This window comes from Syngnathoides biaculeatus, chromosome 2 (genome assembly GCF_019802595.1).
Source record: "Syngnathoides biaculeatus isolate LvHL_M chromosome 2, ASM1980259v1, whole genome shotgun sequence".
NCBI classification, from domain to species: domain Eukaryota; kingdom Metazoa; phylum Chordata; class Actinopteri; order Syngnathiformes; family Syngnathidae; genus Syngnathoides; species Syngnathoides biaculeatus.
Genome location: NC_084641.1, coordinates 43,091,528 through 43,109,478, shown reverse-complemented (window position 1 = coordinate 43,109,478; position 17,951 = coordinate 43,091,528). Strand labels below are relative to the sequence as shown.

The following is a 17,951-nucleotide window of genomic DNA, read 5'->3' as shown; positions in this document are numbered from 1 at the left end:
GCACACGGCCACCCACCTCCCCGCCGACCCACCTCCGTGCCGGGGCAATCGGCGAACAAGGGCCACCGGCTAAAGGCGGCCCGCACGCATCGACACATTTAGCCCCCCTGACTTGCGTACTTTATTAAGTTCTTATGATGCGGATCTTTTGTCGGACACGGACAGAGCTTTTTATTAATACTGCTGCTTTTGGACAAGTACACGGACACCACACTGCCTTCTAAATTATTATGTGACAGAGGCTATAAACTGAGACAAATTAGTCCCCCCCCAACTATTATTTATTTTTAAAAGCTCTATACACACCTACCTGTCCTTTGGAACCCACAAAGCTCTTGTTCTTTGCACCTGTGCAATCCATTTTTCATGACAAATCGGGTCTTCTGGAAACATGTGAAGAGTGAATCCATCCTCCCGAATGTTCGAGTAAAATCTAGCAATACAACGAGGTGGCATTTTGGGTAACAAGCAGAAAAAAAAATGGTAATTTCTTGCAGTACAATAGGTATAAACACTTGACCCCGCTACTGCAAAAAACGTCACTTCCTGGTTCTTCAACACAAAATCCTAGAGAGACTTTTCACGGCGGGAGATGAAAAAAATCAATATACAGCAACATTCTGATGTGCTATGAAGAAACGGATGAGTCCATCCGGCTGATTCCTTTTGGTTAACAACATATTAAATTTATGTTTTAAGTGTCAGTAGCACTTTAAATAAAACATAAAAGAAAAAAGCGAAACACACTTCATTTTATTTTAATGGGTTAATTTTGAATTAAATGTAATCAACTGGTTAGGGTGTTGGCCTCACAGTTCTGAGGACCGGGGTTTAAATTCCGGCCCTGCCTGTGTAGAATTTGCATGTTCTCCACATGCCTGCATGGGTTTTTTCTGTGCAGTCAAGTTTCGTCCCACATCCCAAAAAAAAAATGGATTAATTGGGGAGTCTAAATTGCCCTTAGTTGTGATTGTGAGAGAGACTGTTGTATATCTCTATGTGCACTGTGATTGGCTGGCAACAAGTTCAGGGTTTACCCCTTCTCCTGCCCAATGATAGCTGGGATAGACTCAAGCACTACCAGTGACTCTTGTGAGAATGAATAAGAGGCTCAGAAAATGGATGGATGGATGAATGATTAATTTCAAAATACAATTAAAATGAATTAATTTGATATCTTCTTCTGTCTGTTAAAAATCAACCCCTACCCATGATCTGGACTGCACACAACTAGGGCCGTGTAATGACACCGTAACCATGCTGTGATATATTGTATAGTAACCACAACGAACACACTATAAAATAAGAGTATTCCTACACCACTTTAGATCGTCCTTAACTCACTTGTATGCAGTACTCTAAACATATACAAGCAGTACCAAAATCACTTCACAGCCGTGTATGCTACAAAAAGGTCAAAGTTATTTTCCTTGTCTGAAACGTGTTTATGTTATTTGGTTAAAAGCCCACGGGAGTCTGTTTGGTTCGCTGGGACTCACCTGGATGGTGTGGCCTGGGTCTCCTGACACCGGCCCGCCGACCAACTTGCAGTAGAGGTCGAGCACGCTCTTTCCAGTCTCGTCCTCCCCGCAGGTGGCGGTGGCAGTTATTTTGGTTCCCTCGGCCAGGTTGAAGTACGGCGGGTGCAGATTGAAAACGTTCACGCCGCTCGGGGCCTCCTGTGCCGACAACAGAAGCAGGACCTGCACCAGGGCCGAAACTAATGGCAAAAAAGCGGGGTGCATGAGGGGCGCCATCTCCGAGTCCACCTGTGCCTAATAATGTTGTGAGTTGAGCGACATGCGTAACTCTCTCAGAGAAAAGACGTGCGTCGAGTGAGGAAAAGTTGACTTCGCGTTCGAGTCTTCTGAGCCCACCGCGTTTGTGTGCTTGCTTGCGCGTAACCGTCTTGTGTGTGCCTGCGCATGCGCCAGGGGGCCCTCCCACTTAGTCACGTTACCTGCACACTCCTGCACTACAAGGAGGAGGGCAGCTGTTTTCACGTGACCTTATTTTTTTTCCAACTTCAAAGATGTTCCATTTCATCATTTTTAAATAGTAGATGGAATGGGATACTTCCAGGTGGCACATAACCAATGGACTGTATAATATACAGTGCTGTAGAAATTGTCACCTTCTAAAATTCATACTTTTTCGAGAGGTTATCCAATTTGAAATAATCAAACAAATGTCAATATCAGACAAAGATAACCCAATTAAATATACAATTCCATTTGAAATTTGTGTTTTTATTTATTAGAGAAAAAATTTTAAAAGCTATCTGGTCCTGTATAAAAAAAAATAACTTAGTCCAAAGATCTAAAAAAAAGTGCAACAAAAGCCATCAACCAAAGAAATCTAAGAACGGATGGCAAATAAAGTAATTGACATTTCAGAATCAGAATCAGAATTCATGGCTAAGTGTGGAAAAACACACAAGGAATTTTTCTCAGGCAGTCGGCGCTGCCCTGGTACGACATTCAGAACAAAGAACAAAGAACAAGGAACAACATAGCAACAAGAACAAAGAACAAGAGATATTTCTATTTATAGGAACTATTTCTTATAAGACGTGCAAGATGTAAACTCAATATAGATAAGTGTGCTAACAATGTCAATTGTGCAAAGGGAGCAGATTAAAGTGATGAATCGTGGGGTCTACAATATAATTTCTCAAAAATTATGCACAAATTTTTCAAAAATATTTTCAAAACGTCAATAGAGCACATTTTATTCAGGGCTGGATGAAAAATAAAAAATGCAATCACACTGGAAAGTCGTAGTCGAAGACAAAGAAGAGGAGGAAACCGGATCCATCGTCAGAAGAAAAAGAGGAATGTACAGAGCCTACAACTGAGTGTAGGGACTTTGAATGTTGGGACTATGACAGGAAAAGCTCAGGAGTTGGTTGACATGATGATTAGGAGAAAGGTTGATATTCTGTGCATCCAAGAGAGCAGGTGGAAAGGTAGTAAGGCTAGAAGTTTAGGAGCAGGGTTTAAATTATTCTACCAAGGAGTAGATGGGAAGAGAAATGGAGTAGGGGTTATTTTAAAGGAAGAGCTGGCTAAGAATGTCTTGGTGGTGAAAAGAGTATCAGATCGAGTGATGAGACTAAAATTTGAAATTGAAGGTGGTTAGCGGCTATGCCCCACAGGTAGGATGTGACCTAGAGTTTAAAGAGAAATTCTGGAAGGAACTAGATGAAGTAGTTCTGAGCATCCCAGACAGCGAGAGAGTTGTGATTGGTGCAGATTGTAATGGACATATTGGTAAGAGAAACAGGGGCGATGAAGAAGTGATGGGTAAGTACGGCATCCAGGAAAGGAACTTTGAGGAACAGATGGTGGTGGACTTTGCAAAAAGGATGGAGATGGCTGTAGTGAACACTTATTTCCAGAAGAGGGAGGAACATATAGTGACCTAAAAGAGCAGAGGTAGTAGCACGCAGGTGGATTATATTTTGCGCAGACGATGTAATCTGAAGGAGGTTACTGACTGTAAGTAGTGGTAGGGGAGAGTGTAGGTCGACAGCATAGAATGGTGGTGTGTAGGATGACTCTGGTGGTGGGTAGGAAGATTAAGAAGACAAAGGTAGAGCAGAGAACCATGTGGTGGAAGCTGAGAAAGGAAGAATGTTGTGCAGCCTTTCGGAAAGAGGTAAAACAGGCTCTCGATGGACAGCAGAAGCTCCCGGAAGACTGGACAACGACAGCCAAGGTAATCAGAGAGACAGGCAGGAGAGTACTTGGTGTGTCTTTTGGTAGGAAAGGGGAGAAGGAGACTTGGTGGTGGAACCCCAAAATACAATGAGTCATACAAGGAAAGAGATTAGCGAAGAAGAAGTGGGATACTGAGAGGACTGAGGAGAGGCGAAAGGAGTACATCGAGATGCGACGTAGGGCAAAGGTAGAGGTGGCAAAGGCTAAACAAGAGGCATATGAAGACATGTACACCAGGTTGGACACGAAAGATGGAGAAAAGAATCTCGACAGTTTGGCCAGACAAAGGGATAGAGATGCGAAGGATGTGCAGCAGGTAAGGGTGATTAAGGATAGAGATGGAAATGTGTTGACTGGTGCCAGTAGTGTGCTAAATAGATGTAAAGAATACTTTGAGAAGTTGATGAATGAAGAAAATGAGAGAGAAGGAAGTGTTGAAGAGGCAAGTGTGAAGGACCAGGAAGTGGCAATGATTACGAAGGGGGAAGTCAGAAAGGCATTACAAAGGATGAAAAATGGAAAGGCAGTTGGTCCTGATGACATACCGGTAGAGGTATGGAAGCAATTTGGAGAGATGGCTGTGGAGTTTTTGACCAACTTATTCAACAGAATACTAGCGGGCAAAAAGATGCCTGAAGAATGGAGGAAAAGTGTTCTAGTTCCCATTTTTAAGAACAAAGGGAATGTTCAGAGCTGTGGGAACTATAGAGGAATAAAGTTGATGAGCCACACAATGAAGTTATGGGAAAGAGTAGTGGAGGCAAGACTCAGGACAGAAGTAAGTATCTGCGAGCAACAGTATGGTTTCATGCCTAGAAAGAGTACCACAGATGCATTATTTGCCTTGAGGATGCTCGTGGAAAAGTACAGAGAAGGTCAGAAGGAGCTACATTGTGTCTTTGTGGATCTAGAGAAAGCCTATGACAGAGTACCAAGAGAGGAACTGTGGTACTGCATGCGTAAGTCTGGTGTGGCAGAGAAGTATGTTAAAATAGTACAGGACATGTATGATGGCAGCAGAACAATGGTGAGGTGTGCCTTAGGTGTGACAGAGGAATTTAAGGTCGAGGTGGAACTGCATCAGGGATCAGCTCTGAGCCCCTTCCTGTTTGCGGTATTAATGGATAGGCTGACAGATGAGGTTAAACTGGAATCCACTTGGACCATGATATTCGCAGATGATATTGTGATATGCAGTGAAAGCAGGGAGCATGCAAAGGAACAATTAGAAAGATGGAGACATGCACTGGAAAGGAGAGGAATGAAGTTTAGCCCAAGTAAAACAGAATATGTGCGTGAATGAGAAAAGTGGAGGGGGAAGAGTGAGGCTTCAGGGAGAAGAGATAGCGAGGGTGGACGACTTCAAATATTTAGGGTCAACAATGCAGAGCAATGGTGAGTGTGGTAAGGAAGTGAAGAAATGGGTCCAAGCAGGTTGGAACAGCTGGCGAAAGGTGTCTGGTGTGTTATGTGACAGAAGAGTCTCTGCTAGGATGAAGGGCAAAGTTTACAAAACAGTGGTGAGGCCATGATGTACGGATTAGAGACGGTGGCACTGAAGAAACAACAGGAAGCAAAACTGGAGGTGGCAGAAATGAAGATGTTGAGGTTCTCGTTTGGAGTCAACAGGTTTGATAGGATTAGAATTGAGCTCATTAGAGGGACAGCCAAAGTTGGATGTTTTGCTGACAAGCTTCGAGAGCGCAGACTTCGATGGTTTGGACATTTTCAGAGGCGAGAGAGTGAGTATATTGGTGGTAGGGTGCTGAGGATGGAGCTGCAGGCAAAAGGTCGAGAGGAAGACCAAAGTAAAGGTTTATGGATGTGGTGAGGGAAGACATAAGGGCAGTTGGGGTTAGAGAGGAAGATGCAGGAGATAGGCTAAGATGGCAAAAGATGACACGCTGTGGCGACCCCTCACGGGACAAGCCGAAAGGAAAAGAAGAAGAAGATTGGAAAGTCGTATACAGGTACATAGAATGGTAAAAAAAAAAAGTATACATATACATTTTGATGTGATATTCAATGTCTTATGTTACAGATTCATATCTATATTATGGTAATATGAGCCACCAACCAGAACTCTGAAGTCTGACCTCCTTGAGGTGGGTGGGAAGTTTTACATTTTAGGATCGTTAGCGTAGCATATTTGTTGCGACTGTACCAAACATCAGAAACGACTGCCCATGAGTTTGTTTTTACTTAAACAAAGACAAAAAAAATGTCGATTACAAGGGTTAGTTGTGCAGCCGGTTTTAAAAGAAATGTGCCGTCACTCCGGCTGATGACTCGGCAAAACCGGAAGCAAAACAACGTGAGCTGAAACTACGTAGTACAATCATAAGGTCATTGAAAAAAAAATGGGTTAGCACACACAATTGAAATGCTCACTTTTTAAAAGTGCCCATTACGCTCAATTTCTCCGTAGTTTGACCTCCTGTTTTGAGAGCGACCTGATGCTATGAAGTGCTGGTCTAAATTGAGGCTGCACTTTTTTTTGCATGGTGGACCTTTCCCTCAAAGCGCTAATGATAATGAGCAATAAAGTGAATCAAGACTCGTAGGATTCAAAAATTTTTTTTACAAACACCATGGAGGGCACAGAGGATGCCAGTCAGATGATTCTTTTGAAGTCTTGGCCAAGGATGTGTAATATTGTGGATAAACTGCACTATGCACAAACGTTTTATGCACAAATACTTAATACAAAAATGTTTCAGTTAAACAATGATAGTTTATTTATTTAAGACTTTAAGATGTGTTAACAGTGTTCATAAAATGTTATGCCATCGTTGATCATTTATTTTCGTTAGTTGAGGGATTCTTTTCTGACATTTGCAGGGACCAGGACAAACGTGTCCTGTGGCATCTCCCGAGATATATATTTTCGCTGCATCAGTACATGCTCAAAGATTATTATTGATTGTTCTACAGACGATTTTTTGAAAACCAATACAAGTTCAAAAAATAAAAGTACAAACCTAGCAAAATAGAAATCCAGATCATTCCTAATATTTTGAGCATATGGGTTGCAGCAAATTGGTGGTTCGCATTGTACAATCTCAGAACGATTTTCCTGATTTTTAGGTCAACTTTGGGGGTGCACGTTATACTTCAGGACACATTATACTCAAGAAATTACGGTATATATATCCATCCATCTTCTTAGCCGCTTATCCTCACAAGGATCGCCGGGAGGGCTAGAGCTAGCCCAGCTGTCAATGGGCAGCAGCCGGGGTAGACCCTGAAGTGGTTGCCGGCCAATCACAGGGCACATACAGACAAACAGCCGCACACACAATCGCACCTAGGGGCAATTTAGAGTGTCCAATTAATAATGCATGTTTTTAGGATGTAGGAGGAAACGTGTACACCCGAAACTGCTTGGCAGCCAATGGACCTTTCCGATGGCGATCTTAAGCTCTGCCCCCGTAGCCATGTCCCACAAGCTTCCAAAATGGCAATTGAACAGAACATGTTTGAAGTCGATTCTCCATCGAGTATTTCAGATAATATTGGGGTATGTTTTTTTTCCAAATGCGTATGACCTGTCCAAGAGACTTCTCCAGAGAGATATCAACTTTTTCATGCAAGTATATCTACACGGATTTAAGATTTTGGACGGAGCAGGACCCAATATCAGAGTTACAGCGAAATGTTGCCGATCAATGCAAAAAAGTTTGACGTTTCACAAACTTCATATTGAAACCCAACAGGATAAAATTGTGGAATCGTACTGTGCATGTAAAGCAGGGTGAAAACTTTTTATTTGGAAAGATCAAGACTAATATCATCCATCCATCCATCCATCCATCCATTATGTAACGCTTTTTTGGGTCGGGTCGCGGGGGAAGTAGCTTCAGCAGGCATACCCAGACTTCCCTTTCCCTAGCCACTTCTTCCAGCTCTTCCGGAGGGATCCCGAGGCATTCCCAAGCCAGCCGAGAGACACACTCTCTCCAATGTGCCCTGGGTCGTACTCGGGGTCTCTTTCCAGTAGGACACGCCCAGAACACCTCACCAGGGAGGCATCCGGGATGCATCCGAATCAAACGCCCCACCCACTTCATCTGGCTCCTCTCAATGCAGAGGAGTCGTGACTCGACACTGAACCCCTCCTGGATGACTGAGCTTCTCAACCTTTCTCTAAGGGAGAGCCCAGACACCCTGCAGAGGAAACTCATTTCAGCCGCTTGTATCCGGGATCTTGTTTTTTCGGTCACGACCCACAGCTCATGCCCAAAGGTGAGGGTAGGAACGTAGATCCACTGTTAAATTGAGAGCTTTGTCTTTTGCCTTAGCTCCCTCTTCACCACAACGGACTGATACAAAGTCCACATCACTGCAGACGCTGCACCGATCCGTCTGTCGATCTCCCGCTCCATTCTTCCCTCACTCGTGAATAAGACCCTAAGATACTTGAACTCCTCCACTTGGGGAAGGATCTCATTCCCGACCTGGAGAGGGCACGCCACCCTTTTCCCACTGAGGACCATAGTCTCGGATTTGGAGGTGTTGATTTTAATCCCAGTCGTTTCACACTCGGCTGCGAATCGATCCAGTGAGAGCTGGAGATCACAACTTGATGAAGCCAACAGAACCACATCATCTGCAAAGACCAGAGATGCGAGAGGCCACCAAACCGGACAGCCTCTCTGCCTCAGCTGAGCCTAGAAATTCTGTCCATAAAAGTTATGAACAAAATAGGTGACAAAAGGCAGCTTTGGCCAACTCTCACCGGAAATGAGTCTGACTTATTGCCGGCAATGCGGACCAAACTCTGACAGCGGTCGTACAGGGACCGAACAGGTCGTATCAGGGGATTCGGTACCCCATACTCCCGAAGAACCCCCCACAGGACTCCTCGAGGGACACGGTCGAATTCTCCAAGTCCACAAAACACATGTAGACTGGTTGGGCGAACTCCCATGCAACCTCCCATCCCGCCGAGGGTGTAGAGCTGGTCCACTTTTCCACGGCCAGGACGAAAACCATATTGCTCTGCCTGAATCCGAGACTCGACTTCCCGACGGACCCTCCTCTCCAGTACCCCTGAGTAGAACTTACCAGGGAGGCTGAGGATTGTGATCCCTTTATAGTTGGAACACACCCTCCGGTCACCCATCTTGAAAAGGGGGACCACCACCCCAGTCTGCCAATCAAGACGCAGTGTCCCCGATGTCCATGCAATGTTGCAGAGGTGTGTTAACGAGGACAGCCCCACAACATTCAGAGCCGTTAGGAACTCTGGGCGAATCTCATCAAGCCCTGGGGACCTGCCACCAAAGAGCTTTTTAACCACCTTGGTGACTTCAACCCCAGAGATAGAAGAGTCTGTCCTAGATCACCCAGACTCAGATTCCTCGTGGGAAGGTATGTTGGTGAAATTGAAGAGATCTTCGAAGTATTCTCGCCACGACTCACAACACCCCGAGATGAGGTAGCAGCGCCCCGTCCCAACTATACACAGTGTTGGCAGGGCACTGCTTCCCCCTCTTGAGATGCCTGACGGTCAGAATTTCCTCGAAGCCGTCTTGAAGTCATTCTCCATGGCCTCACCGAACTCCTCCAACGCCCGTGTTTTTACCTCAGTGACCACCGAAGCTGCATTCCGCTTGGCCAGCTGATACCTATCAGCTGCTTTGGGAGTCCCACAGGCCAGAAATGCCCGATAGCACTGCTTCTTCAGCTTGACAGCATCCCTCACTATTGGTGTCCACCAATGTATTCGTGGGTTGCCGCCACGACAGGCACCAACCACCTTACGGCCACAGCTCCAGTCGGCCGCCTCAGCAATGGAGGCGCGGAACATCGTCCACTTGGATTCAATGTCCCCCACCTCCTCCGGGACATGAGCAAAGTTCTTTCAGGGGTGGGAGTTTAAATTCCTTCTGATAGGGGAATCTGCCAGCCATTCCCAGCAGACCCTCACAATACGTTTGGGCCTGCCACGTTGGACTGGCATCTTCCCCACCATCATTTGACTTGGCTCATAATCGAACTCAGTGCTCTGTCTTAAAAGTCTGATGTGATACAAATGGGCAAATAGACACTTAGCTTGCATGACATTGCGCATTTACATATCACTAACCTGTCTCTTCAGCATAAAACATTCCACACTTCATTCAGCAGGTCATACACTGAAAAAGTGAAAGTTGTTCTCCTGCAACATATATAGGACTGATAATAGTTAAATCAAACTCAGACGATACTTCTGCCTCACTTACCTTACCATACAACGTTGTGTTTGTTAATATTGTTCACATTTCGTTGTATATGCAGTCTTCCGCCTTAATCCATTGTAGACACTTCATCAACTGTGTATTAGGCTTTGGAAAATGAATCAACCAGGACCCTTGTAACCCAGCAGGATTTCTTTCATCAGAATTACACGTTCCTCAAGCGTATCTGAAGACCATTTTGTCCATAACATTAACTTTTTCAAGCGCACGCTGCTGACAACCAGCATTGCATGTAGGACAATATGGCGAAAGGGACGTGTGAAGCCAGGGGTTAAGACAATGCAGCTATCTGATTGACTGTTCTTGTACGAGTGATTGATGCGTTGGAAAGCTCCATCGCAGGGCACATAGAGACAAACAACAGCTGCACTCGCAATAACACCTAGGGGCAATTTAGAGTGTTCAATTAATGTTGCATCTTTTTGGGATGTGGGAGGAAACTGGAGTGCCCAGAGAAAACCAACGCAGGCACGGGGAGAACATGCAAACTCCACAGAGCTGGGGCCAGGATATGAACTCCAGGTTCTCAGAACTGTGAGGCAGATGCTCTAACCAGTCTTCCACTGTGCTGTCTTCACTGGAATACACGGGCAACAAATTGTAAACTGCCGTAGTCATCGGAAACGTCAATAAGAGGCCTTTATCCTGCGTTGGATGGAAAATAGCTGATGACGATGATGACATATTCATACACACAAGCACGCACATACCCACACAAACGCATACACGGGGTCGGAGATGAATGAGTTTTTACATTTTAATTGAAGGTTTTCAAGCAGTGTTTATGCTAAAACAGCTACACGGCCTATGTCCGTGCCCCAGGCATTTTTAACTGGCAGCCTGTGCTAACTATGAAATAACTGAAAGGAACAACTTCAACACTTATCCACTTCTTGGCATCTTTAGGTCCCAGTCAATGTAGAAGAGTATTATGGGAAAAAAATAACATAACAAGGGATGTGAAGTCAAGTTCTCGAACTTGTTTTGGACCAGAAACCAGAAAAACTATTGTGCAGTACTCATTCTGCTGCTGCAACACAAAAGCATGCCCCCCCCCACACACACACACATATATGCACACGCACATGCACACGCTCACACAGATCCACACAAACACACACAATGGGGTCAGATAAGTGGAGGCACTGAAGAAAACTTGCAAAATTCCTGGAATGCTTCGGCTTCTTCCGCTTTGGATTAAAAAGACTCATGCACACTCACAAGTTATCTTTGAAGTGTTTGGGGCTTAGGGGCTGGAAGCAGAAGACAAGTACACACACGTACTCTTTGTCTCCTTCCAAAAAACAACGCTTTGCCTCTTCTTTCTTTACATCTTTACATTTTTTCCTCTTAAATGCAACCCAAATTGTCATGGCAAATACTTCTTCATGTACAGCCACTGACCTTTTCGAAAGTCACTGTTAATGTATTTATTAATTACTTTTTTAAATTACAAAAACATTTTTTGTTTGCCGTTTTGTTGACAATTTTTCATGTGCAAAGTATTCTGGAATTGATTACATAAAATTTTTGTTGTTTGCCATAATATATTATTCCATCTCATCTGATATTAATTTAATGATTTGGGGGCAATTGTATTGTAAACCGTCATCCACTGCAATTCACCTAAACAATGAAACAAAGAAAAAAAACATTGCTGGCCTCTGTCGAGCCAAAGATTGACGAAAAAATAGCAACATTTTATAGCGATGATTATAGCTTTCCCTCATGGTGAAAATACATTTCTTGGTTTTCATCATGCCACTATGCGGATTCAAGCCATATATATACCATATAAACCATCCGCTATTGTGTTTGATAGCAATTCTTGACTATATATGATAAAGCAAAGCGCGTGTACCATCAAACATTCAAATGAATACTTCCAGCAAGACAAAAGTCATACTTTTATTCTCGCTCCCCTTGAGTCCAGGTAGCAAATGGAGAATGCACTCTCAGAGATTGACGTTTGGGCTAATTATTTTATTAACTTTATTAACTGTTACCTTTGTTTAACCTGGAAAAAAAAACGCTTCTCTGTTTCTTTGTCCGTTTCTTGAATCATTGCCCCTGCCCCCCCTGGGTGTGGACAGAAGGTTCCACCCTGCCCTGTCCTGTCTGGGAACTTTCATTCTCCACATCAACTATGCTGCATCCTTCTCCCATCTTGGCTCCGGGATGTCTGTGGGCCTTGCACACTTGGGTGCAATAAACAAATAAATGCAGATTTGGAACCGGAACCCCTGGTGATAATCCCAGGTGGTCATACATGAGTTGGCTGACTGTGAAAACACCAAATGACCATATAATTACTCTGAAATGGGCTTGCTTGGTGAGTTTGTCCATCTTATTTTCTGAGTTTAAACCTTTATTCTCCTCACTCAGGGTTTATCTGATACAATGCCAAAATACACTACATGCACCCCTTTAATGAATTCCAAAAAAGTCATTACAAGCATAAAGTTAGCTAGTGACACTTGATTGGACAAAACAACACAGTATTTGTCCCCCCCAAAAAACATTTAACTACAATTTAGGAGAATCTAATTGATCAAGAAGTCGTATACATGTTCAGAGGCATCTACTTAAGGTTAACCATTAACTAGGAAAAGCGATTATTCTAATAAGGCCGAAAGACTCCCTGCATCCCCTTGTCACCCCGAGGCACCAGATAGCCAAATAAACTGAATTTTCAACTCATGCTCAATAACTTCAATTTATGTATTTGACCGGGTACTCTCTGGGGTGCCAAGGCTCCGGGGCTTCCCGTCTAGAAAAACCTTTTCTGCTAACAGAAAGAGGAAAAGTGAAGAAGCCATTCTCCAACATCTATTAAACCGTTTCTGGCTACAAAGGTCCTAAGCTGGGAAACACAGAATACATAACACGGTAAATGAGCAATGGCAAAAGACATGACCGGTAAAATACCAAACATATAATTGTAGAATCTATGATGCCAAACTACACACACAGAAACAAAAGACATTGAAAACTGGCCGTCCTCCATTCTTTGTGACACTACTGGCATCCGTTGCTTAGATAGTCTGTAGGAGTCTGTCCAGGGCCCACTGTCTATATGATTTCATGGGCCAGTCCGAAAGTCCAAATCCATTCACTTGGGGCACAAACAGCTCCAGAATGTGTACCCCTAGAGAAGCGAGATATCTGCCAGTATTTTGCAACAACCCCCATATCTTTATGATTTTCAAATGGATATTGGATAAAACAACATATGGGACCAGTCATGTCCACAGTTTTGTGGGTGAAGTTATTTAACAGCAGTGAAGTTACTAAGAGAAATGTTAATTGGCTCAACGCCACTTGCATAGCTCCCCCTTCTCTGGGTCCCAAATAGCTGTAGACATGACACCTCTGGGTTTCACGGCTGTGGACTCGGAAGGAATTGACCCCTCCGTGGATATTGCGCAATCCGCGTCACTGACCAATCAGAGGCCAGAGATCTGCATAAACCATGCCCCTTTTTGCTCCCGCCATTTTCTCAGACAACATTGCATGGTCCAGGATAGGTTTTGTTAGCGTTTTATCGCGTATTTGGGTTATTTAACAAAAAATATGGTTGAGAGGTGTAGTCACGGACTTTGTAATAGAGACGACAGGTATCCTTAAAGGCGAGTTGGTGGAGTTCGAGTCGTACCCTTTTCAAAACCGAAGACCCAGTACGAAAAATGCTTTCGATGGATCAAAGTTTGTGGAAGAGCGCATCATCAACTAAATCCATCTAATATCAACCGGAACAGATATGTTTGCACGAAGGTATGCCTTATATCAATACATGTCTCGTATAAATGAATTCAAAGTTCTTCGCTAGCATAACATTGCTACGTGTGAATGATTGCCACACTTAATCTTTGTTGAGAGATATTTAGTGATGATCCGACTGCATAAACGTGTCGCTTTCTTGCCGGCTCGCAGCCGAAGCTTAACCAGACTGTGTTTGCACGAAGATATGCCCTATATTTGATTTTCAATACACGTCTCGTATAAACGAATGAGACGTTCTTCGCTAGCATAACATTGCTACGTGTGAACGATTGACACACTTATTCTTTGTTGAGCGATGTTTAGCGATGATCGGACTGCACAAACGTGTCGCTTTCTTGCCGGCTCGCGGCCGAACCTTAACCAGACTGTGTTTGCACGTAGATATGACCTAAATTTGATTTTTAATACACGCCTCGTATAAATGAATGAGACGTTCTTCGCTAGCATAACATTGCTACGTGTGAATGATTGAATGAAATCAGAAGCATGGCGTCTCTCTCAGTTAAAATGTATTGTATTTAGAATCTATAATATATTGTTGATTTGAATTAAATCAGAAGCATGGCGTCTGTCTCAGTTAAGAATGCATTGTATTGTATTGGCCATTCTTACTAATTGTCTGGAACGCAGTCGCTGAGAGTTTGGGGGTCAAGCTGCACCGCACTACCGCCTATCACCCCCAGGCGAACGGTCTTTGCGAGCGGTTCCACCGCTCCATGAAAGCAGCCCTGCGTGCCGGCTTGACGGACAGCAACTGGTTGGATAAGCTCCAGTGGGACATGCTCGGCCTCAGGTGCGCCCCCAAGGAGGACCTGTTGTCCTCATCCGCCGAACTCGTCTACGGCCAGCCACTGCGGGTCCCCGGCGAATTCATCCCGGACGCCACAGCGCCCTGGTCCGCAGCCAGGCAACGGTCCTCCCTGCTGGAGGCCGCAAAAGGGTTCGCGCCGGTTCCCATGTCGCAACATGGCACCCCAGATGCCCGGCTGCCCCGTCACCTGCGCTCTGCAGATTTTGTGTTTGTTCGTCATGACGCCCACCGTGGACCTCTCCGCCCCCCATACGACGGGCCGTTCAGGGTCCTGGAGCACGGGGATAAGAGCCTGCTCGTGGACATTGGCGGCAGACCCGAGACTGTTTCCGTGGACAGGGTCAAACCCGCGCACCTGGACATTGCCCCCCTTGGGGTTGGCCCTCCCCCCGCACCGAGGTCGTCCCCCTTTCCCTGTGCCCCTGCGCCTGCCGGGGTGCCCTTGACCCCGCCTGAGCCCTTGTCCCGTGACTCAATAGACAGTGCGGCCCCGCCCCCTTCGGCCCCTACAGTGCACACCCGCCGGGGTCGGGTCATCATCCTTCCACGGCACAAGGATTTTGACTATGGGTGAATTCTGGGGGGGCTTGTTTGGTGTTTACATAATTCACCCGCGGGACCTCGAATTGGGGTGCGGGGTTCCGCACGGACTGTTTTTGTTGTTGCGCTTCCGGAGTAAAGGTTAACAGAGTTCCCGCCGTTATGCGAGTAGTGTTTTGATGTCGAACAATAAATCAAGTTCGGTTCCTGTGTCCGACACTCCGCCTCCGACTAAAAATTGCATGATCTAATTTTTTTGTTTGAGGCTTCAGAGCCTGAAGAATAGCAGTTTTTCTGTCTTCTACCACAGTTTTTAATCCTGCGCTGAAATTATGTCCTAAATATTACACATTTGTCATTTATTTTTCCTCACTTTGTGTCCTTCTTCAACTGGATGTTTTAATAATGCTACTGTAATTTTACGTGTTTCCATGTCTGGAGATGCCAGCAATACGTCATCTACATAAAGTAAGATTTGAATTCCTCCTGGAGGTTGAAATTTAGCTATACTAGCGCTCACGACCTCGGCCTACTATTATTTCAAGTCTTTAATTACTGGTTGGATGCCTTCCTATGCATCCTGTTTCAATGGATATTTTCTCACTCATGGTCTGTACTGCTGAGGTTCCTTTTATTTCCCAACACCTGTAGGTCCTTTAGACCATAACTTCTATGGCACTTCCTTAAAAAAAAAATCTTCTTCATCCTCAGTGATCATCAAAGGGTATGTAAAGTCTTCTGTGCACCTTTTGCTTATATTATAATTTTTTATGCTGATTTCAAATCCGAAATCCGTTATGAAGGAAATACAAAACAGCATTTATTGATTCTAAAAACTGACTAGAAGAGTGAATCCGCCATCTCTTTGTGCTAATTACAACACTTAATGTATTGGTTATTTCTCTGTTTCTCTTTGTCACAATGATTACTTTTGCGCTTTTATTTTCTTTATTTTCTGGCCATAACATCACATTTCACAGCCTCTTACTTAATTTCAAACAATAGGAAGTGAAACCTTACTGGCTGACAGACAGATATTAGATTGAGAAAGAATGGAATTATGGCACCCAAACTTTTTGACTGTCGGTCCAATGGATGGTTTCAAATCACGTCAGGGTCACCAATTGTTGGAAGGAGGGCCTTCAGGGGTCCTTCCGTGTGTTCGTCCAATTCCAGGTTTGGTCAATAACTGGACTCCAGAGGCGTGAAATTTGACAAACACTTCAAAGTTAATGAACAGAGCGCTCTGTGACACACAATGTGACATAGACAAAGGCTGTGGTCCAACACCGAATGTGTGTCTGTGAAAGCAGAACAAAGCTTAAATCTGCAAAGTTGGAAAGTTGCCGTTGGCGGAAAAGTCTCAAAATAGGATCTAAATGATTTGCCGAAAAAGATCTTCGTTGTGGCTGGTCACTCAGGGCAGGTGCCTGCTAAGAAAAAACTCAGTTTAAAGTTCCTGGAACCGGATATCAGCGCAGGTTGCTGTCCTAACTCAACTTTTTCAACAGGGATGAAAATGAAAAATGTAAATTCTTTATAATACATCATGATTTCTTTCTCAGTTGGCTTTGCCGAGCAGCAGCTAAGGTGACACCTAAAAATGACTGACTCCAGCTTCTTCATCTTTATTGTCATCTCTGTTTTGATTGCCAATTTATTGCGCTTCCTCTTTGACCTTTGATCATACACTGGCTGAAACTGAAAGGGCAGAACAACATTTCCTGCCATTTTTGTAGTAAATACAGAGAGTCCTCAAGTGAAAACAGTCTCGACCTAGAACTTTTTGACTTTACAATGCCCGTCCCTCATCGGCCATTTTGTCTAGCTAATATGCATTGTGCTCGTCCGAAAGCATCTTCACATTTTTTGCCCTCCTTTTTAGACAATATGGCCCCAAAGAAGAAAGGTATGTCTTTTAGCAATGCTTCTGCAGCCAAAAGAAAATCCATTACGATGAAAATGAAGCTCAAGATCATAAAAAGTAAGGAGAAACACAGACGAATATCGGTATGGAGCTATGCTTCAGTCGGTCGACCATGTTGACAGTTATTAAAGACAAAGCCCGTATTTTAGTCGGATACAGTGATCACAAAACAACATTTTTCGATACTTTTCAAGATGGAGAGGCTACTTACATTATGGATTGAGGAACAGATTCCTTCGCAATAGCGAAGCACAGCCTCCCCTTCTTCATCCATTTCTCAGTAGTTATGGTTCGTACAGAATCTTATTTTTTTTTTATTTTAATGTATTGGTTATTTTATACAAAGTACTTTGACATAAATTGCGACTTTAATGGTGAAATCTGACTGACAACGAAATTGGACTTACATTACCCGCATAGGAACGGAACTCGTTCGTAACCCGATGACTCCCTGGACTGAAAATACCAGCAAAACTGGGCTTATCATCTCTTGACATCACAGCAAATAAATATATGCAAATATGCAAATAAAAACAGCAACCAATGTTGAAATATCAACAGGACAAAATTTCTCACCTATTTTCAGTTTTTAATAAAGTCAACCTCACTGAAAGGTTTGCAGTGGAATCCATCCATCCATCCATTTTCTTTGCCTTATCCTCATGTGGTTCGCGGGGACTGCTGAAGCCAATCCCAGCTGTCAACAGAGAGGAGGCAGAGTACACCCTGAACTGGTTGCCAGCCAATCGCAGGGCACATGGAGACAAACATCTGCACTCACAATCACACCTAATGGCAATTTAGAGTGTTCAATTAATGGTGCATGTTTTTGGGATGTGGGAAGAAACCGGAGTGCCTGGAGAAAACCCACGCAGGCATGGGGAGGACTTGTAAACTCCACACAGGCGGGTCTGTGATTGAACCCG

At 44.2% G+C, this 17,951-nt stretch overlaps 1 protein-coding gene across 19 annotated transcripts in view; it reads right to left on the bottom strand.

Moving 5' to 3' along the window:
* lama5 (laminin, alpha 5) overlaps window positions 1-1,949 on the bottom strand; it is a 377,096-nt gene extending 375,147 nt beyond the window's left edge. For all 19 annotated transcript variants that reach the window (XR_009793010.1, XR_009793011.1, XR_009793012.1 and 16 more), the window contains exon 1: window positions 1,500-1,949. Coding sequence is in view for 16 of the 19 variants with exons in the window: in XM_061806903.1 (XP_061662887.1) it covers window positions 1,500-1,757 (258 nt within the window). In the remaining 3 variants the exon portion in view is untranslated. The remainder of the gene's footprint in view (window positions 1-1,499) is intronic.
* Between the last annotated feature and the right edge of the window lie 16,002 nt (window positions 1,950-17,951).